The following is a 21,045-nucleotide window of genomic DNA, read 5'->3' on the forward strand; positions in this document are numbered from 1 at the left end:
GTGTTGGGAAGGCTGGAATCTGCCAGGTTCTATATGGAAATAATGCAACAAGGGAATTGCAGAGTAAAGACACTTGTTGTTTTGTTCTTGGTCGCTTAATTCAGGAACAAAGCCTTTGAGGAAGGAACAGCAAATTTAAGGTTATAATTCAGTCCCAGGAATACTGAACATATATATATAATTAGACAGAGAAAAAAAAATCAAGGCAGCCTTGTGTTTATCGCACTGGCTCCATCTCCTGTGCTTTTGGCCCTGTGTGTTTCCAGCTGAGCTCCAGGCAGTTGACTGGGCGGTAAAATATCCTTCAGCACATAAACAGCCGAGGAAGCCCTGCTGCTCACTCACACACAGAGCCTTTGGTGGGTGCTCAGGCAAGTACAAGGCTTTATATGTATTGCACTACTCCTCTCTGCTACCTGCTCCACACTCTGCTCTGCCTCACTGCAAAACTTTCACAGGGCTGCTCTTCAGTGTTATGGGATTTATGGCAGCATTTCCCACAGGTTTTATGACCTGATTATTCTTAGGATGTTTTCCCTGGATAGTTGTGCACTTCACATCCTGCAGAAGCCTTTGCTTGAAGCATCTCAGTGCAGTCACTTGCCTTTGGTAGCAGGCGAATTTTAGGAGGTGGGAGGAGCAGTAAATTGACCCCAGCACTCAGCTCTGCTCTTGCATTTATGAGAGGGCGAGTCACTTTGCAACCTGGTGCCTCCACTTCCCATCCTGGTCGATAGGAAAAGCAGTACAGAGCCAGTTGAGTACAATATTCTTGGACACTTTGACCAACACAGCAATCAGAAATGGGAAATAGACCCCTCGATATCACTCACAATCCACCTCCTGGGACTGCTGCCTGCTTCTTGTCTGCACCAGCTTTCCCCATGCCTTGCTCTTCCAGGGTCTCCCCATTTCAGAGATCCTCATGCCTCCATGACACACCTCCACCTCTCCTGTGCTTCAGCAACCTCTCCTCCAACTATCTTTTTTCACAAGCTTAGTGGAGCATATTACCTCCATTTTCTTTCTCCCCTCCTCCAGGGATTCCTCCTGTTAATTACTTCAACTTAGGCAGCTCCCCATCCCCTCTCCTGTGCCCACCACAGCAGCCAGGGCACTGCCTGCCTTACCATGAGTAGCTCAGTCAGTGATTTCCCCCAGCTATTCCTACTAGAAGAGAGGTTATTTCCCATTTTTTCTCTAGTTATGTGAACATTCACATCACGTATGATGGCGATTGGTTTTTTTTAATTTAAAAGTAGGAAAGTGCTGGCAACCAATATCTGGTGTAATGACAGAGCATTGGAGAAGCACTAAGGACAAGTTTTGATCTGTATACTCTGATACTGTTCCTCAGGCAGGGATCAACCCCTTAAAATCAGAGACACTATAAACAATTTACAGTAAATACAGCTAAAATCAAATACACTAATACTCTTTCATTTTATCCAAGACAGGGTTTAGTCAAATCCAAGCCAAATTTACCTCAGATGTAACTCCAGTAACAGCAGTAAACATTGGACCAGAGAGGAACTCAGTTCATTTGCTTTACCTTACCTTATGGAAACAGCAAAACTGCTAATGCAAGCAGAATTGCAAGGGAGGGTACAAGTTCATAGCAGTCCCCTCTCCATGGTCACCATGGCTATTTGTGCTTTTTTTCACTCTACTTACAAATTATTAAGCATATTGACCACAGCTCCGTGTTTTGAAATTAAGAAAGCAAAGAATCCATTTTTATTACTTTTTTAACCTTTTTCATTTAACCTGGTAATAAAACTACTCAGCTGTGTGGTGAAATCTCAATTAAATTTGCCTCTCCCAGAGCCACAGAGTCAAATGCTCCAGTAGTTATTGAAGTTGGTTTCCCTGTCAAAGCTGTGCTATCAGATTCTGTTATTCAGCACATAGATCCCTCCTTTCCAGCAAGCATCGTTTCAGGAGGTGCTTTGAAAGCTTTCGGGCTCTCCCAGTGATTGCTTCTCTTTTCTTTCACAGCAATTACAGTGTCTTCATTTAATTTCAATGGAAACTTTAGTGTTTTAGACCTTGCCCATGTAGCTGAATGCTCATCTCTGGATCTTATTTCCAGTCCTCAGGAGGACCGGTTTTGATGACCTAGTCTGATTACAGCATCTTTGACAGCTTTAAAGGAATTTGCGCTGGGGAAGAAGACAGCTGCTCCTCTGATGAGGGATTTTTCTGAGCAGGCCTCCCAAGCCAGACATGCCAGTGTGAGAGGCTGCCTACGTTTTTCATCGTGACCAACAGGTATGTCTAAAAAAGGTTGTGTGTTCTTGGCTACACAGGCCAGTGTGGAGAGAGCCTCTGTCATTAAACTGCTTAACCTGTTTCTGTCAAAACACTGCAGCTTCTTGGCTTCTTTTCCCTTATGTTCTATATTCAGCCTCTCTGAAAGCTGTGGGCCAAATCTTTTTTTTGGTGTAAAGTGTCATTGCTCCTTCTGTTTATACAGACTGCAGAGTGGGAACAGTCTCTTTGCCAGTATCTGCAGCTCTTGTACAGCTCTGGTCTTAAACAAGACTGATGAATTTGAGCATGATATTCATGAATAATATAACCCTTATTAGGAGCTGCAATAAACTACCTCATCAGACTTTTTAGAATTGAATCAGTATAAAAGCAATATGATAATTGGTTCCCCTAAAGCCCATTTTTTCATGAATATTGAAAACAAGATTAACAACATTTCAAATCCCAAACAACCCATTTTACCCTCAGAAAGAAGGTCTTATCTGCTTAACATGGTGTGGATCAAGAAAGCTCCATGTTCCCTTCCTAATGACGTTCCCAAACCCGGGAACTAAACTCTATTTTGCTCAGATAAAACACCTAGAGTGAATAGGTCATGATTTAGACAGGAATGTTTTGCAATGAAAGATTTTGACAAATACCTGAATTTACAAAGTTCTATATCTTCATCCTGGAGCAGCTACTTTACTTTTTGGGGAGCAAATAAAGTAAAGATTTCAGATAGGAAGGCCAGAACTAGCACTGCATGAACTGGGGTAGTGCCCAAGATTTGGGAGAATCCATCCCCAAGACATCTTCAGGCTTGGTTTTGTAAAAGAGATAAGTAGACGGCTTGGAGTTCTGAGAGGTGTTTGGTACATGGAGCACTAACTTCTCCTCTCCAGTGCCAGCCCGTTTCCACCAAATGCTGCCCCAAATTTGAACTCTGAACTGAGAAGTAAAGGTGACAGCTACCAATGCCACCTGCTCCAAATTCTCCAAATTCTCTCTTTCCTCCTCTGTATTTTTTATTTATATTTCATATTCCCAGGAAAAAAAAAAACTTTAAAAAAAAAAAGAAAGGAAGCAGTGTCATTTTTGCTGCCTAGCAGTTATTTGATTTGTATTTGGTAAAGGCAAAGGAGCTGAAGGTGTCCTTTCTGAAATGACAACGGGGAGCACAGAAGAGAGCAAACCCACCAGCTTTGATTAACTTAGCACTTCTTAGTCTACATCTCTGACACTGATGCTGGCTCACACTGGATCCTCTCGAAGACATGACAGAGTGGTGGCTCCTGGAGCATCCCTTGCTAATAACCTTTTGGCCTGGGTTGTCAAATATACCGCTGACGAAGCTGACACTATTTCCCAGTTCTGGCATTATCCACACAGCAAGTAACAAAGCTTGCCAGAAGCGGGAGTGTCAGGAAAAGGTGTTTCAAGTCTACAGCCTCATAAGTGTCACAGAGGCAGGAGACCACTTCTGGGAAGGAGGAGTGGTGGTGTCACTTTTCCATCATCTTCACTTTAGAGCAAAGAGCCTTTTGGCCCAGTATGCTCCCTAAAGGATCTAATATTTTCCAGATTTCCAATACGTCGGAAGAAACCTAACAATAGGTAGGAAGTATAGGAACACTCCAGTCTCAAAATATCTCCCAGAAATGCTTGCTAGAGTGGGTTCAATGCATGAAAGAGAGAATGCAAGACACTGAACTAGCCCTGTGTACCCAAAATTTTTGTCTTTGTCAGGGAACAGCCATGTAGTCAGAATCACATAATAGACCAAGAGCTCAACTTCCATGCACCTCCCCTCAGACACTATTTCAGCATCTCCACAGCTGTCTGTCCCATGAAGCTTTATTCCTTGCCTTTGCATTTCTCTGGCTTTAAAAGAAAAGGCAAAATAATTTCCATTGTTTCATTGAGGAGACTGATTGAAGGGCTCATACATTTGAGACGATGAAAAATATGCCAATGAAAAAGCTCCACATCAGAAAAAAAATGCATTTGTTGAAGCAGAGATGATTCTGACCATCATATTAATTTAAGCTGAGAGGTTGCCTGGTCCCGGACCAAATTTCTGATAAGAACGAATGAAAGAATGGGGGAGAAAGAGAGAGAGCTAAGATGTTAGAAGGTAGCTAATAAGAAGGTGCATCCTAGGGGCATTGCACTTGAAGGTTCTGATTCAAACCTGCCAGGGGTCAGAGCCAGACCCTGGTTTCCTACTCTATTCTAAAAGCACATCCTGCTCTCAGCTACCTCATTGTAAAACAAATTGTCTAGTTGTGAGCAGGACCCTCCAACTCTCTTGAAGGAATGCCAAAGGATGCTCTGCTTTGGAATGAAAGCACAACTTAAATATTCAGCTTGCCTCTGCGAAACATGACTGGCTTTCAACCTGACTTATCTGTGTAGCCTAATGCCAACAAGGGTACTTTGATGTTCTGCCTGAATTTTCCCTTGCTTATTTTCTTTACCTCATCTTAAATTGAGATGAAATTGAATATAAGCTCCAGAAGCACTCAGCCAGTTTTGGATTTAGTACCAATTACTTTTTTGTTAAACCTGCTTGTTTTTCTCTGAAATCACCAGTCTCCAGGGCTTGGAGAGGTGGAGGAGAGAGACTAATACTAATTAGAAAAACAAAGGTCATCATTAATAGACTTAACATTAATATAAAGCATCTCCCAATGACAGAGGGATTTGCACTTTCTTTTTATAATTTTTATCGTCCAATATCATCATCCAAATGCTTTTCAATTCATGCTTTTTTTTACTCCTTTGGGCTTTTGTTACACTTCAATCTGCTTTTTTCTCCATTTTTCTGTTCTTCTTTCATGTCCTTAATCTAATCTAATCCTCTTCCAAGGTGACACTGCAAATGGAGCTCAAGAGCGTTTACATCAGTGCCCTCAAATCATGTTATGTAGTTGCCTGTATCTAGGTGCTTTGTGATTCCCTTAGCTTCTTCCCTTCCCATTGCTGTCAGCCCTGCTTGCTGCCCCTCTTAGGGCCAGTTTGGCATTAATGGCTGCCAGGTTTCTAAAATCCTTTCAGGACAGACGGTGGCTCACTGAAGTCAGTTGGAGACTTTTGATACCTGGGATTAAGACAAGACCACTAATCCCCTTTTGAGGCTATACCCTGTGGTCAGCCTAGCTGGATTTCTCCTCAGGTCAATGCTCACCTAGGAAAGCAGGCAGGAAGCCCCAAAGAACACAACATCAAGCACAGAGTGATTACTGCTAAAATAGAGCTCCTGAAGATAATTCCACTTTCCCTGTTTCTCAGGGGTTTTTCTTGCATGCCTTTTCTCTTTTATACCAGCTTAGATGTCCTCCTGCTTGCAGTGGGTTTCTACTCCTTCATCTCATGGCTGATGGCAGCCCTGCCATCAACAGCAGCCCAAATGCTTTAGGCAGAGGTTCCAGTTCCACCATTTTTTGTTCCTAAAATACAGTGAGCATGACTCAGAATGACCTCACTCGCTCCAGCCCTGTCCATCTCCCACATCCCACATCAATAGGACTGACTGATTTAGAATCAGTGAGCCAACAGCAGATATTAGCATTTGGTAACTTGGTAACTCTTATTCAATCAATACATGCTTTACATTTAAGGTCCCAGTGACAGGATGATCAGAACAAATTAGAAAATCTCAGGTAGAATAAACTTAATGGCTATGGGACATTTGTAAAATAAAAAATGCATGTTGAATCACAAATAATAACTTGGCTGCAATATCAGGAGTCTAATTATGAAATGGATGTGGAATCATTCTGTAACTATTTAGAAAGTTCATTTCAGCAGCCAGAAATTCTCTCTGCGTTTACTATATATCATCACAAGTCCTTTGTGGTTATTTGTAACATCTACCCAGAAAGACTCATGAATAAGAGAGGCAATTTTAAGAAACGGAGACAGATCCATGCCTTTTATAAGTCAATGGACTCATGCCAGGGATGAATTGAGACCAGGTTCCTCAACAGAGTTAAATCACTTCCAGTCAGTCCAAAAAGAGCAGAGATTGCTCTGCCCTGCAGCAGGGATGTTCTCATTATAATGCAAAACCCTACAACACTTCTGCTCAGTGCTTCTATCTTTGCATTAGAAAAGAGCCCGGTTCAAAACCAGTACAAACCTGTGCACATTGTGGATTTTAAACTGGTGCCACAGCTCCAGGAAGATGACCATCACTTTGATCACCACCTGCTACATGGTCCCCACGTACTCGGCACTGGTGAGGCTGCACCTTGAATCCTGTTTTCAGTTTTAAGCCCCTCACTACAAGAAAGACATTGAGGTGCTGGAGCAAGTCCAGAGAAGGGCAATGGAGCTGGGGAAGGTTCTGGAGCACAAGTCTTACAAGAAGCAGCTGAGAAAGCAGCTCCAGTTTAGACCAGAAAAAATATGGCTCAGGGCAAACCATATCACTCCCTAAAACTACCTGAACAAAGGTTGTAGATGGGGGGTGTTGGCCTCGTCTCCCAATTAACAAGAAATAGAGCAAGAGGAAATGACCTCAGATTGCACCAGGGGAGGTTAGATTGGATATAAGGAAAAATTTCTTCACCAAAAGGCTTGTCAAGCAGTAGAACAGACTGCCCAGGGAAGCCGCTGAGACACCACCCCTGGAGGTATTTAAAAAACGTTTAGATGTGGCACTTGGGGACATGATCTAGTGGTGGCCTTGGCAGTGCTGGGTTGGACTCACTGACCTCGAAGATCTTTTCCAACCTAAATTATTCTGTGATTCTACATCTGCAAATAAAGCCACAGCTCTGCCTTCAGAAGTGAATTCTGTTGTGATGGATCAGATGGCCACATGCAGTAATACCACCCCTAATTTAAAACTGGTCCTGGATGAACGGCCCAGATCTGCCTACCTGCATCCAAGGGGTACTTACAGATCTGTGTGAGCATGAAAACTTCCAGCACTGGGTAGTAATAGCTAAAGGGCAAAGAGGTCCCACCAGAAGGATAATCCTGTGGGTCCTTCATGGAGCACCACAGGGACTGTTGGTGCTGCATCTTGCACTGACCACAACTGTCCTTCCTTGGGGAAAAACACACCTGGATACGCAGCTCTCTGGGCATCACAGGAGCTAAGAGATATACAGGAAGGAAAACTGATTGTTTTCATCCTGGCTGGCTACAGACACCAAGCGTTAGCAGATCATCTTCCCATTCAGAGCTCTGTTTCCATTATGCTTTGTTGTTGATCTTTTTTTCCCCAACCCCACAAAAATGCCTCATTTTGGAGTGACCACCAGACAACAGATTAATCATGACCCTTCTGGATGTGGAATGGAAACATGCAGTTCAAAGAGCTTTTTTTGTCTTGAGGCTGGGATTTACCCAGTGCTTTCTTTACTGGAAGGTTGAGGAGACGAAATGGTGCCGTATGACATCTCACGGGTGTCCCACAACTTTCGGCAGTAAATCTGTTTCTCCAGAGGCAGAAAAAGGAAGGAGGCAACAGCTAATTATACTCTGTGGGGCAATTTGCTGTTTTATTTCCTGATGTACTCCCTGACTAGTGGAAAATCACTCTTGGCAAACACAAAACTTGCTCTGCTTCCAAAAGGGGCATCTCTAAATTATTAATCAAGAGTACACAGAACCACGAAAGGGGGAATATTGAACAAAGGCTCAATTGACACTCTGGAAGTTGAGGAAGATATGGAAGACTCCCCTCTAATTTATTTATTCCTTTTCTGTTCTGTTATCCTGATATGCTGCTTCCAGTTACCACTGCACCCCACACTGTATGGTATTACGTGATTTTGTTTTCAGATTGTTAGAGATAAAGTTACTTCATTATTAATATATATGCACTGTGCATATCCATAAATATTGAATATATACGTGTGTGTAAATCTACTGGAAGTGTTAATAGTTAAGATAAACGAAGTCCATTATTGCAATGAGTGACTATTTCTATAACCCTATTTGCAATAAAAGCAGATTCAATGATATGAGAAAATTGCTAGGTTTCAGAATAATTGAAGGAGCCCAGACGAGCCCCCACAAAGGCATCATTTACAGAGTACTTTGCTTGTCTAAAATATTTATTCCCACAGAAGGAAATGGAAAAACAGTTCATATGGTTACATGGCTATCCTCTGAGTGTAAAATAGTTTTATCATGTTATGTTTATTTCCTAGACATCTTCCACTGGGGTATTGCAGAAAAAATACTGGCAGTGCAGTTAATTCCTTTGTGTGGACTGTTCATATTTATTCTCTGGGAAGTCAATCATGTTTTGTTCAGGCTTGTTCTGTTTTTCTGCTGAGCAAACACTTAAGCAGCCCTTTTCTTGTAAAAACTTATTTGCATATACAATGTACACCATTCAATGTCAGTGCTACACAGAGAGTTGAAATGCTTTTGCTTTCCCTCCTATGTACCAAGGGAAGTAGTGTATTTCTTGATGAAAATGTTGGTGTTGCTCTTTAAGATTGCAGTATATTGTTCGTGTTTAAGGACTACATCAGTAGTTATAGATAATTTCAGTTTGTCTTGTATTGAAAGCCTGGATAGATTTTTATTATTAAATGTTCACAGCAAAATGCTTCCAAGCAATCTACAGACGAAGAATTACTCCCAGCAATTATCCACTGAATAAATCTGAATAATGAATACATTCACAAAAGTCACTATCTATTTGTGAACATATAGCTGAAAGAAATAGAGGTGACACTCACAAGCTAAATAATTCATTTATGAATTATTTCTCCAGCTTTGTTTCTGACATATTTTGCATGAAATGGGATCAAAGCTTAGATGAAAAATTACTTTAAAAAGAAGGGCACTATTAAAGGAAATTCTTCCAGCTTCTAATGCAGAAATCATCCCACTATGGTAACTATTACTTATTACCAGTGATTTCAGAGGCTAGAGAAGTTATTTTCCTGGATTCTTTTGCTTTAAGCATTAGGCTGTGTTTTATTCCTAACATATATCCAATTTTAGGTTGTTAAACTACAATCAAAAGCACTTAGTACAAATGGAGCTGTCCCTGTTACGACATTTGAACTCCTGACATCTTTATCCACTGGAACTTGAGTGCCCAGGTAACTACTAATTATTCAAGCATTTACAATCATTACTACCAATATAATTAGCACATCTTGAGATAAAAATGAGAATGCCACTATGAAATTATCATTCCTGGCATTTAGATAGCAATCTTTCATGAAAACATTTATAAGCTGCCCAATTATTTTCAATCAAACAAAAAAATTGTTTGCATTTAAGGGGAATCAAGAACTGAAAAGAAATGGTTTCTGGCAGCAAAAGTTATAAATGTTGTTTCCATATGTCCATTTCTTGAATACAACAAATCCCATCAACTTCTGCATTGGGTTTTTTGAGGTTTGATTTTTTTTTTTTTTTTTTTTGAGAGAGGAATTACCAAAATATCTTTGACCAAATACTTAGAAAACTGGGAAACCTTGCTTTCAACAAAGCCAGGTTCCGTGAAAAGAACAGGAACAAGGTTTTTCACTCAGGTCTAAAAGTTGACAAGCTCAGTGCCGCGCTCTGCAGGAATAAGAGGCTGCACAAGACCTTCTTATGTGTCTTGCTGAGTGACACTAGTAAAAAAACATGAGGCAATTCCCATGGAGAAAGTCGAAGTGAGATGAGGACTAGAGTTTGACTTCCCTCTTCCCACCTCCATCAGTTTTGCTGGCCAAAACAGGCAGGTAATTTCCTTCTTACATGAATTAGGAGCAAGTGATTATTACAATAGGAGGAAGAAGGAGCCAGAGAAGCCTGGGACCATAGTTTGACAGGTTTTGTCACCTTTCTGTCTAGGACCTACTAGGAACAAAATTTTGAAGTATGCCTTCTCCCCACCAAAAGCCATCCTAGAAATTCTGAAATAACTTCTGTGTAACACTTGCAGGACACAGCAGAGAGGGGATTTTGGGAGCATTTCACAAGGCCTGCAGCTGTGAGCTGGTTTCAGCATGAGGAAAAGCCCTCCATCACCCCAATGCACAGGAAAGAGAAGGTAAGGTAACTCTCTCCAAGGGGCTTTTAGATATGGTGCATTCAGTGGAGAGCCCTAGACTAGCAAAATCTGCTCCTCTCCACGTGGATGCTGATGTGACTAAGGGCAGGCCTGGGGACAGAGGACCAATGCAGAGGTGGAGCTGCAGGAGGGCAGCAAGTCCTGAGGGCTCTGCTGACCCCACATCAGCCACAGAAGCCTCCTCTGCTGCTCTGGCTCAGTTTTCTCTGGGGGAGGACCCCAACCCTTTCCATTTACTCACCCATTCCCCATATCCCTGAAAGGAAGGTTAAATAAGCAGTGAAGCCTGTATGAACATCTTGCAACCCTCACTGCACTGCAGAACAAGGGCCAGCCTAAGCATGCCATGGGAGAATCCATTGAACCACCTGCTAAAAAACCAAATAATGTACATTACATGCAACACAGAAAATAAATAGCTCCAGGAAAAGAACCAAAAAAAAAAAAAAAGCACAAGCTTATGCTTGCAGGGACAGTAAACCAGTGTATTTCAGCAGTCATGGCAGGTATTTCTGACTAAAAATTGTGTATTTGATGATGCCGAGCCTTCAGCATTTGATAAGGGGCTTTTAAAGCCTCTTGAACAGTAAATCACCTCTCTTTCTATCAATAATCTTATTATAATATCAGTAGAAATGCCAAATGTTTAAATCCTACTTTATTACTACAATAATGGATTTAATTTGTAAAACATATAAAGTGAGGCCGTAACTGTTCTGGAGGGAGATATCTGTCATCCCGCTATATTTATATAATTTTCTGATGGCTTTACCCACATATTTTGAATGGATGAAGGATTAAAAGCAATCCCACTTGCAAGATTTTTGTGATTGGGAATGGATTCTGGAAAGGAAACCAACATAACCACAGAAATGAAGCAATTGTTATTAAAAAAAACCATCCTCAACTTCGCATTCACGCAAAATAAATATGTAGGTGTTTGTCTGTGACTTGCTCCATTGAGGCCCTCTCCTGCTGCCAGAAAAGCCCTGCTTCCAGCTGCACAATCAGTATTATCACTATGTGCTATTTTTGGCTCCTGAGTACATCTCACGTAGCGTCATCCTTCCCACGCCAGCCCTGGTATGAAGGGCGGAACCTCTTCTTTCCCCTCCCTTGTCCTCCCTTGCCGCTCCCGTCTGCGCAGTGCCGCTGCCAGCTCCATCCCCACTGCAGAGGGGTCTCTGGACTCTTTTCCCTGGTCCTTCTCATTTTCCTGGGCAAGAGACTTTCCATCCAAAGCTTCATGTGGGAGGCTTCATGTTGGCATCCAGAGTACATGTCCCAAATATGTCCAGCCTCACTTTCTGATCATAGCACCAAGGAGCTGCCGGTAAGTAATCTTCTGATGAGTGATGGAGTCCCTGTGTCCAGTGTCCGGAGCTTGTTATAAATGGGTTGTTTTTAGGGTCATACAATTTCCCAGCTATCACTTTGGTAGGTTTCCAGCTCTTGTCACAGTATGTTAACACCAGGTTTTTGTCTGAGGGCACAGTGCTTCGTTTGTTCTGACACTGTGCAGCTTTGATTTCCATAAGTTATTAAAGTCTAGTAAATATTGTAAAATTACTTCCTTTTTAAAGTCTTCCTTGGCTAGGTGATATCCAGCCAGCTAGCTGTTTAATGTTTTTCTCTTCTGATGTGATGTCACTGCTAAGTGTTTGGAAAAGCTCATATGGACAACAGCTGCACTTGGAGTTATAAATCTCTTCAAATATAAGGTTCAGTTTCCTTGGTTGTGCCACAGGAGAAGCCCTCATAGCTATAACCACCCCTAGCTTGAGCTAGGCTGTGTCTCCCTAAACCTGTTTCATTTTACACAGAATAATCAAATATTCATTATGTGAGTAAGTGTGTGTGTCTGTGCGACTGTCACAGAGTGATTGGGGTACTCACCTGGCAGATGAGAGACCCTGTTCCCAGTGACCACTCCAATGAATATTTAAGTATTACATATTAAGTATTCATTGGAGCAAGGATAGGAGCAGACTTCTGCCACCCCCAAGGGAGCACCCAAACACCAGGCTGTAAAGTCATTCTTTCTTCCTTTAGCTCAATGAATATTTAATTATTCAAGGCCAAACAAGACAGCTTCAGTGGCAGAGACTGAGATTCCCTGCTCCCATGTGTGCACCATAACTGTGATGATGAGGGCAGGTATATAAGAGATGTAGCTTTGTGTTTCTTTGGAGTTAAAATGAAATTAAATCCAAGTTTCCCATACCTTGAATGGGGCTTCCAGCTTCTGAGCTGCTGAATGGAAAACATAGAACTCCAACACACACTGTCCACAGCCATGAGACAGAGGTGCTATGACCCAAAGATCAGACAAAGCGTCCTTATCAGTGATGAGATTGGTTCCATGAATCTCTGAGGAGAAGGAATCAAAGCTGAAGACATTCCTAACCGCATGGCAGTTCCTGCTGGCTATGTAATATGTCTTTCTGAGGTTATCCAGAATGTGATGCATAAGAAAACCTATTTATTCCCTTTATTTTGGGGTCTGATACGCCCAGACTGTAGTTAATGGGACCTAATCCTGCTTTTGCAGTCCAAGGAGTGGGCGTGTGAAGTGGTGAGTGTGGGGAAAACATCCAAAAAGAAAAGGCGAAGCAAGGGTATTTGGGTCTAAAAAAGGACAAAGGTAGATAACTGAGGAGTAGAAAGATCAAAACAAGGAGAAAAATATGGATTAAACAGCAGGCAATCATAGAGTGGAGAAACAACAATGGGGGGGAAAGGGAGCAGGGACAGTGACCAGAAGAAATAATACCTTTATTCAGCAAAGGAACGGAGGGAAGAGATGGAAAGGGCTGGAAAGAGATGGAAAGGGAGAAGATTAACTCAATCTTAAAAATAAAATGTGAAGAATCTATGCCCCTCACTTAGATCTTTGAAAAGTAGAAAAATTGCCATCTGCTCTCTACTTCCAGAGGGCAGTGGGTGGTCTCTGAACCGAGATGCTTTGGATTCACTTTGGGCAGTTGACTGTGGGAGCATTCCTGTGCAGAACAGTAGCTTATTACTGTTATTGCAGCTCTGTTTCTTGGAATTTCAAAGAATCCACAGCATTATGATTCTGTTGTCAAACACTAAATGTGGTTTCCAAGCAAAAACCAGAGCAACAGCGTAACTGTGATATCGAAGCGCAAATAAATTGCCTTCTTGTACCCATCAGGAGTGTCCAAACCCAAGTCAGCTACATAGTCCCAGTTATTGAAATGGCAACACTGCATTCTGAATGGAATTGCTCAGCTTAGAACATTTCAAGGTGCTCCAAATGATATAGTTCATATCTTTCATATCACATTTATGTTCTTCTAATAGCCCAAGGCTGTTGAGCAGCCACCTTCAGCAAATGTTTGCTACAATTTAGAGAAATCCTTTTTGAACACTTTGCTGTCCATTACTTTAACTAACCTTTTCCTTGAGAATACAGATTTAGAGTACTGCAGGTCTATGGCAATGTAGGAATACCCCCATTGTCTTGCTGTGAATATTACAGTGGTCTGACTATGTCCGAGCAGATATGTTACACATCATGTCCTTTGAGGGACATGGTAACATATCCACAAAAGATCAGAACTTCACCCAGATACCTTACCCCTGTTTGAATGGCCACATGTTTAGTGTTTTGATGAACTCTTTAGACAGATGACAGTAGCTATCCTCCTTCCATACTGAGGAAAAGGCCACCTGTGGACCAAGCTGTGGGAGAAAAGCGGAGAGCAGAGAGAAGGGTTCGATTTCGTGAGCCTGAAGAAGTCATTGAACATGGTATGCTGAAGGATTAAGAATTTTGGCATGACCTTTCTAGCTTTTAACATTCACTCTGTCTGTCTACATCAGCTTCCTCCTCTGATAATGTGATTTGTGATTTTCAGCTTAGCATGGAGCAGAGAATGGATGATACTTGCTCTGTGCTCTGCAGAACTGCATCTGGTCCATTTGCCTGCCTGCCTGCCCTGGGAGGAGACAGGCTCCTGCCTCACCCTCAGCTATGGTCACAGTGACCTCCCGAGTCAGCCCCCACAGGGATCATTGTAGACCATGGGCCTGGCTGAGCCCCAGGGCTTCCCCAGAACAATCTTTCCACTCTGACCAAATTTAAACATCATTATGTCACTGTGGGTAACTAGGATGCCACAGAACACAATAGCACAGGTCTGAGCCTAGCAGCCAGGATGTAATAACCTGTGCCAACGAAGGCACCCAAGGACTGACACAGCTAACAAAACCTCTGGCCTTTTCATTCGTGAGCTAAAATGTTGCAGGTCAGGGAACTGGGAGCGACCTTCCGCAGAGCTCTGGCACAAGGATCCAGTTTGCACTTCTGCATGTGCTATATGCAGTACCAAATAAGAATTGGTGTTACCTTCTGACTTTCCCAAACTCATCCAACCAAGAAAATTGTATTTATTGTTAGAAAGCTAAAATTGTATGGGTTTGTTTTGTCAGTTGGTCAAAACACAGGCAGCAGAATGGTAAAATTTCTATGTCAGCCACCTGTTTGGACTGCTCCAGCTTCTGAAAATAAGGCTTGGCATCTGCTGATGTGTTTATAAACAGAACTCTCATTTGTTTGGCAATACATTGTTTGGGATGCCTCCTGATGCAGGAGGGGGAAGCTGTTTCTTGATAAGCTTGTTGACATGGCCTGGGCTTTCCCACCAAAACTGAACTCCTGGAAAGGCTCAGTGAGTCAGCCCTAAATTCCTCAAAGTTCATCTGACTGTTCAAGAGCAGGATTTTGGTGGGAGTTAATAACTCCCCCAGCTCTCTGCCAGAGTCCATGCCCCACACCAGCGCTGGGAATCCTGCAGTCAGTCCAGTCCAGGGGGACCAGGTTGGTCTCCCACTGGCTCTGACTTCAGCAAAGCTGTGCTGGAACATGTGCAGGGAGCTGCAAGGATGGAGGAGACACTGACTCTTTTCCATGGAGACATAAGAAATGTTCCAACCCATAATTAGTATTCTGTGTTGCAAACAGACTGTGATTTAGATTATTTGCTGTTTGTCCACACAATATTATTATCATTAAGGCTGGTAAAATAAAGGTTTCTGGCACCACTGAATTTTTTCCATTTTATGGACTTTTTATACTGGATTGTGTCTGGGCCCTGGCTGCCAAGCAGATTCATTTCCAGGATGTTGTTGATGAAAGTTAGTCTGACAGTGCTTTCTTAACTTTCATTCTCTCAGCCTGTTGGTCTAAATCCCTTCCTTTCTAGGAATTATGTGGAATAGGAGGGATTTTAGCAGGAGCTGTTTCCTGACCTCCCTACAACAGAAGCAATCCTGCCTCTGAATTCTCCCACACAATAACTTTTCCCCACTTTCCTGAAGTGCACCTGCATCTGCATGTTTGCATGGAGTGGGTAGGTCCTCATCCAGAGCCAAAAGTGGTGTAAGAGGTTGCCCAGCACCTCCAAGATGACAGGCAATTTCAGACACATTGCTTGGTTTTGGCTTTTCTTTTTCACCCTCTACCAGGAGGCATTTCCAGGCGTGTAAGAATATTTTCATTCTGTTTTCTAGTCATTTCCTGCTGTGACTACGTAGTGGGTAAGTTGAATTTTTCACATTAAAACTGTGAGCCATCCATAGCATTAACCTGAGTTTGCTTTTGCAGCTGGTGGGATGCACTGTGCAAACATACCCTCCATATACACAGCACTTTGGGCAGTCAGTGGTTGCTGCGTTTTCTTGTCAGCATAAGCAGCACAAGGTGCTGATGAGGTCTGGTGCAATTTTAAACAAGATGTCTAGTAAGACAAATAGTGGAAACAAAAATTAAATCCCTGAAGCTATTTTTAATTTACATATAATTAATATATTTTATGGCAATAGAATAGGTACAGGTTTCTCAGTAAGATATGCAGGGAAAGCACCCTAAGCAAAACAATAGTTCTCCCTGCTGAGTTTTGTGCGAGGGGAAGAGACAATTCATTTATATGCTGACAGCAGGGTAGAAATAATAAAAATAATTGGTTTTTTCTGGTTTTTGTCTGAGGCCCGGCAGCCTCAGAGACCCCCAAGAAAATGTCTGGATGTGGATATTCTGATGATGGTGATCATTTCTAGAGGCCCTGGTCAACATCCAGGCCCTTCTGTAGGCAGTGCAGTGAAGGGAGAGGGGTACATAAATACATGTACATATACACACCTATAGTTTTGGGAGGCCAAAGAGCCTCCCAGGCAGATGTCCCCACATCTCTCAGCTATTGCTATTGTCCAGGAAGAGGGGCTGTATGCTCATGACAATGGAAGCATCAGCTAGGGCTAGAAACAAGGTACTATACCCAGAAAAGGGCCTGGTGGAAAAGCAAAGATCAAATATTCTTCAAGGGGCAGTGGAAATGTGTATCCAAGTCAGGAACTGAAACAAAATCTCCTGTATCCAGGTCCAGTGCTTTTCTCAGATGAGTTGTAATGAGACTGGGCACGTCTGTGGCTGTGTGTGCTCTTCCAACAAGTAATTTAACTAACAAATTTAAGCATGAAACTTATAATTGTAATCTAGAAAAGCAAATTTGAATTTCAGCACATAACTGTAGTGATGGGTTGATGCTCTTGTGAGCATAGCTCATCACCATTTTGCAGGCGGAATAACTCTTTCACTTTATTTTTTTTCTGTTCATGGATTGAACATATTTCTTAAATGAGAGGGTATAAGGAAAGTCCAGTTTTAAATTTGAGATCACCACGAAATTTCATGTGGAAAGTAACTTTTTCAAGATGGAAACAGGTTAAAAGAGCTTCATATAAAAGGGTTGATGTGGAAAGCTGTTCAGCTTCCACAGGAAGGTTTCCCTGCTCCCATGTGTGCTCATCAGCCGAGCCCCGTGCTGGGAAAGGCAGGTGGGCACCCAGTCAAGAGCTGTAGCCTGTGGTGTGGGAAATCTCACAAAGGAAATACCAACTCCCAACTCACAAATCTCTGCAAAACCAGAAAGTGGTGAGCAATTCCCTGGCTAAACACCTTCATATCAACCATTCATAGAATAATGCCAAATAAACAAATTTATAAAATCTGAAATCTGCACATGGATAATTTGCAAACAGAAAGAAGGGCTAAATTCAAATGAATAAATTACTTGCTGCAAATAATTCACTCAGATCTATTATGGGACATTGATTTGGTTTCTGGTTAGCTATAAAATGACTGCCTATTAACATTTTACCTTTTCCCCATACACTTTTTGATACATTATTATGTGTTTCTGGCTTGGTTTTATGACTTTTACCTTCCTCTCTGTACATCTGTGTGACAGTTTAATTGACTGGTGTGTATTCCAGGGCTCGGAATGGAAGCTAATTTAAATATGTTACAGCTAATGTTGGCCCTTTACCCATAATAATACACTCCACATTTTTATCTCTTTATTGATTATGTGCATATGGCAGGAAAATAGCTGCACACTATGGGTTTTATTCAGGCATGAATTTGGCTTTATACGGCATGTTTAATACTCTAAGTGCTTTATGAAATAGTACCGACTGTGCAATGGCTATGCAGTCAGACAGAGCAGCCAGACCTGAATCAAACTGGATCCCCAAGGCCGAGGGATGGATACACACAGGCAAGGACTGGGACACAGCTGTCAGCAAGCTGAAGGCAGCCCTCTGATTTCCACATGTGTGCTGTGCCTGACCTGTGGCACTTTAAACATATTTGAAAAACATTTTGAAGGCAAGAAAAATGTTTACATTATCCTTCTGCTGAAGAGCAAGTGCAGAGGATGTTCTGGTGTAATTAGCACACAGAGCACTCAGAGAGTGCTTAAAACTGCCAGAGCTTTCTGAACATGCCTCTTGGTTAATGGAGCCATGTTTGGGTTCTTTCCATAGTTAGCAGGAGTCCCAAACAAGCTGAGTTACCAGGGAAAAGGACAGAAATCTCCAGCTTCTCTCTTTTACAGAGCATTTGTAACATTAAATAATTAGACCCAGTAGCTTCATATTCTCCTAGTATTCAACTTAACATTTAGTGTAAAGGTATAAAAAATAATTGCTGGAGGGGAAGCTGAGATCATGCATTAGCTATGCTAAACCAGTTCTTATTGTATATAATTAAACTCTTTTAATGCTCCATTAGATGATACCTTTTATACTCACCAGCCTCCATCAGGAGGTGGGACTCACTATCACTTAACTGATGCCTACGGAAGTGCTCACCACCAGAGCCCTGTGTACCCTGCTGTTCCCAGAAAACTGGGACAAAGGCATCAGCAGGGGATCAAATTTGGGAAGTGTTTAAGATGGCACTAAAATAATGCTGCTTTCTTCTTCTCCTCATCACCGTTCAGCAGATGACAGGTCATCATCTGGATTGCCTGTTCTCCTGTGGCTCTCGTTTTGTGCAGTGCTGATCCTTGCTGTGAGTCTCTACTACACCACTATGAAGCAAGATGTCAAAGTCCTGGAGGAATTTCGATCCCGACTTGTTATCTTCTTCCTTCATGTAAGACACGTTGCTCAGAGATGCTGGACTTGGTTTATGAGGCAGTAGCAGTGTCCTCCAGCCTGACACTGCTAAGAAACATCACTGCAAAACTCCCAGTCTACTGCAGCCACATGCAAGGAACACATGAGCTTCCACCTCAAAGAGCAAGAAAATCCCGCCCGCTGTGCACCATCCAGCAAACACTTGTTCTCCTTTTCCCTTTGTTGGTTTTTTTTTCACATCAATGAACATTCATACTAATGCCTTGAGGTCCCACCAAACTCGTGCTCCATCACCCTGAACAGCAAACAGGTATCTGGGTTTTGTTCCCCAGAGTTTATAAGCTGCTGATATGAGGAGCAAAAGCAGAGAGGGAAATACATTGATCTGTGCAGGCAGCAGCAAGCTCTGAAGAAAGAGCCTTGTGAGCCTCAGGTCAAGGCTTTAGATATCAAACCACCTTTCTCCTCAAGTCTCCTAAGAATTACTCTGCAAAGGTTAAAATAAAGCTGAGCTATTGCACAGACACTGCTCTGGTGGCCAAAGGCTTGGCAAGCTGCTATATTTATACACCTAAAATGATTATTAGTAAAATCCCAGCAAATGGCTTTCCCTTCATGCATTTTTTCCTCCATGGGCAAAGGCTGTTTCTTAATGCTTCCCTTGACTCCCAGGTGTGAAAAAGAACACAGAAACTCATTTAAACAGAAAATAGTTTATTTGCCTAACATAATAAATAATAGCACTGAAACCCAGGTTAATCATCAAATCAGTAGTTTAGTCCTCTGGGTTTGATTCAGCCCATAAACCCCACAGGCTGACACACAAGATTTATGATAGTGCTTGTATTCAGACAGAGGTGTTATGCCTGGGTGTTCAAGGCCTTATATCATGGCAATATGGACTGCTTGTGAAGGTGTGAGGTGCATAGTTCCTTTATCACTCTATTGTCTCACCATGCTACACTTTTCTCTGAAAGCAATCCTTTTAATGGAGATCATGTGAAACGGCGTTCTGGGTATCTGAGAGGAGAACAAATGACTCCAAGTTCATGAGCTTCAAAGAACCAGCAAATTCATCTTTTTAGACCTTAGATTCTGCTCAGGTAGCACCTGATGTGTGCTTGGGGTTATTTTGTATGATAAGATTGACATCAGAACCTGTAAGAGCTGAAGTAAAAGGGGAAAAAAGGGGGTAAAAAACCACTGCAGAGAAGATGAAGAGATGTCTGCAAGACCTTGGCTTGAATTCCCCTGCCATTGCAACCATCAAAAAGAAAAAATGGTGCTTTATTTTTAGTTATTTTTTAAAAAGAGGGCCATACATCTGCCCCAGCAGCCTTCTCCCAAGCAGTCCACGGACTTTAACCAGGAGAGGATAAACTGAAGCACAACATGCAAGCTTCTCTCAGGAGAAGAGGGGGCAGAACAAGCCAGAAAAATTGCAGCCCAAGACAGAAAAAAGTGCATTCAGTGGTGACTCTCATGCCCCTCCTAAGCTGTCAAAGCCACAGGTGTTGCATTTGACTCAAGCTGGTCTGGGAAGCAGAGGGTGCTGCAGGAGCAGTGTTTGGCTCAGGGGTCTGGGCGCAAACCAGGTACCCCAGCTCAGAGGGTAAGTCCCACCACTGCTTCCCTCCCCTCACCACTGTCTCAGTCCTGCTGTTTAGGTAATAAAGGAGAAAGGTTTTAAACCTGTGTTCTGGTGAATCTCCGGGGAAAAGATTTTTAGGTTGGTACCTGCATGGGGCAAGGGGGTCATTGCAAGTTCTGTCTGCATCTTTTAATGTTTATGATCTTTTTAATGTCCGTGTTGAAACTCTTTGGCAAATCAGTGGTGTTCCTTTTTGGCTCTGGGCTGACTCCTCTTAGGAGGGAAAATCTGGAGGTGGTGTGGAGACCATATGTGTGCTCACCTTCCTGCCCAGCTCCCCAGGAGATGGACACAGGACCACCTTTCCACTGAGCCTCTTTTAAGTGGAAAATGTCCACGTTCCTCTTGTTGGGGCCCAATTTATTGGTGTGAGTGAGAACTGCTATCGCATCTGGGCTGTCAGGGATATTTAGCAGAGGAACAGCTATTCTTGGCTTTTGTGTTGCCTCTGTTTGGGACTGTTTTGGGCATGGGAAAAGGCAGCACTTGACTTATCTTGAGACCACTGCTGAGGTCTCACCACGGCTTTACAAGGTCTCCTGGGTCAGGATTGTTTACTGTGGTCAGTCAGATTCTTGGCAGGCTGCAGAAAGCCAAATTAAATTTGCCTTGAAGCCAGAAGGTTTGAAATAAATAAAAGCTAAAACCT

General features: G+C 42.5%; 1 protein-coding gene and 1 long non-coding RNA gene across 2 annotated transcripts; both read left to right on the forward strand.

Moving 5' to 3' along the window:
• Positions 1-2,049: 2,049 nt before the first annotated feature.
• LOC121674177 lies at positions 2,050-10,676 on the forward strand. Its single transcript, XR_006019479.1, has 3 exons — positions 2,050-2,271; positions 9,232-9,332; positions 10,169-10,676. It is a non-coding gene; the product is annotated as an uncharacterized LOC121674177 (long non-coding RNA).
• Positions 10,677-11,399: 723 nt separating this feature from the next.
• On the forward strand, positions 11,400-20,436 carry CUNH14orf180 (chromosome unknown C14orf180 homolog). The gene is made up of 4 exons (XM_042047382.1): positions 11,400-11,630; positions 13,948-14,074; positions 15,836-15,862; positions 18,610-20,436. The coding sequence occupies exons 1-4, from the start codon at positions 11,544-11,546 to the stop codon at positions 18,807-18,809; spliced, it is 441 nt and encodes a 146-aa protein (XP_041903316.1). The 5' UTR covers positions 11,400-11,543; the 3' UTR covers positions 18,810-20,436.
• The last annotated feature ends 609 nt before the right edge of the window (positions 20,437-21,045 follow it).

Source organism: Corvus kubaryi, unplaced genomic scaffold, assembly GCF_017639235.1.
Source record: "Corvus kubaryi isolate FWS band 111438036 unplaced genomic scaffold, C.kubaryi_AGA036_p1.0 66, whole genome shotgun sequence".
Taxonomy (NCBI): domain Eukaryota; kingdom Metazoa; phylum Chordata; class Aves; order Passeriformes; family Corvidae; genus Corvus; species Corvus kubaryi.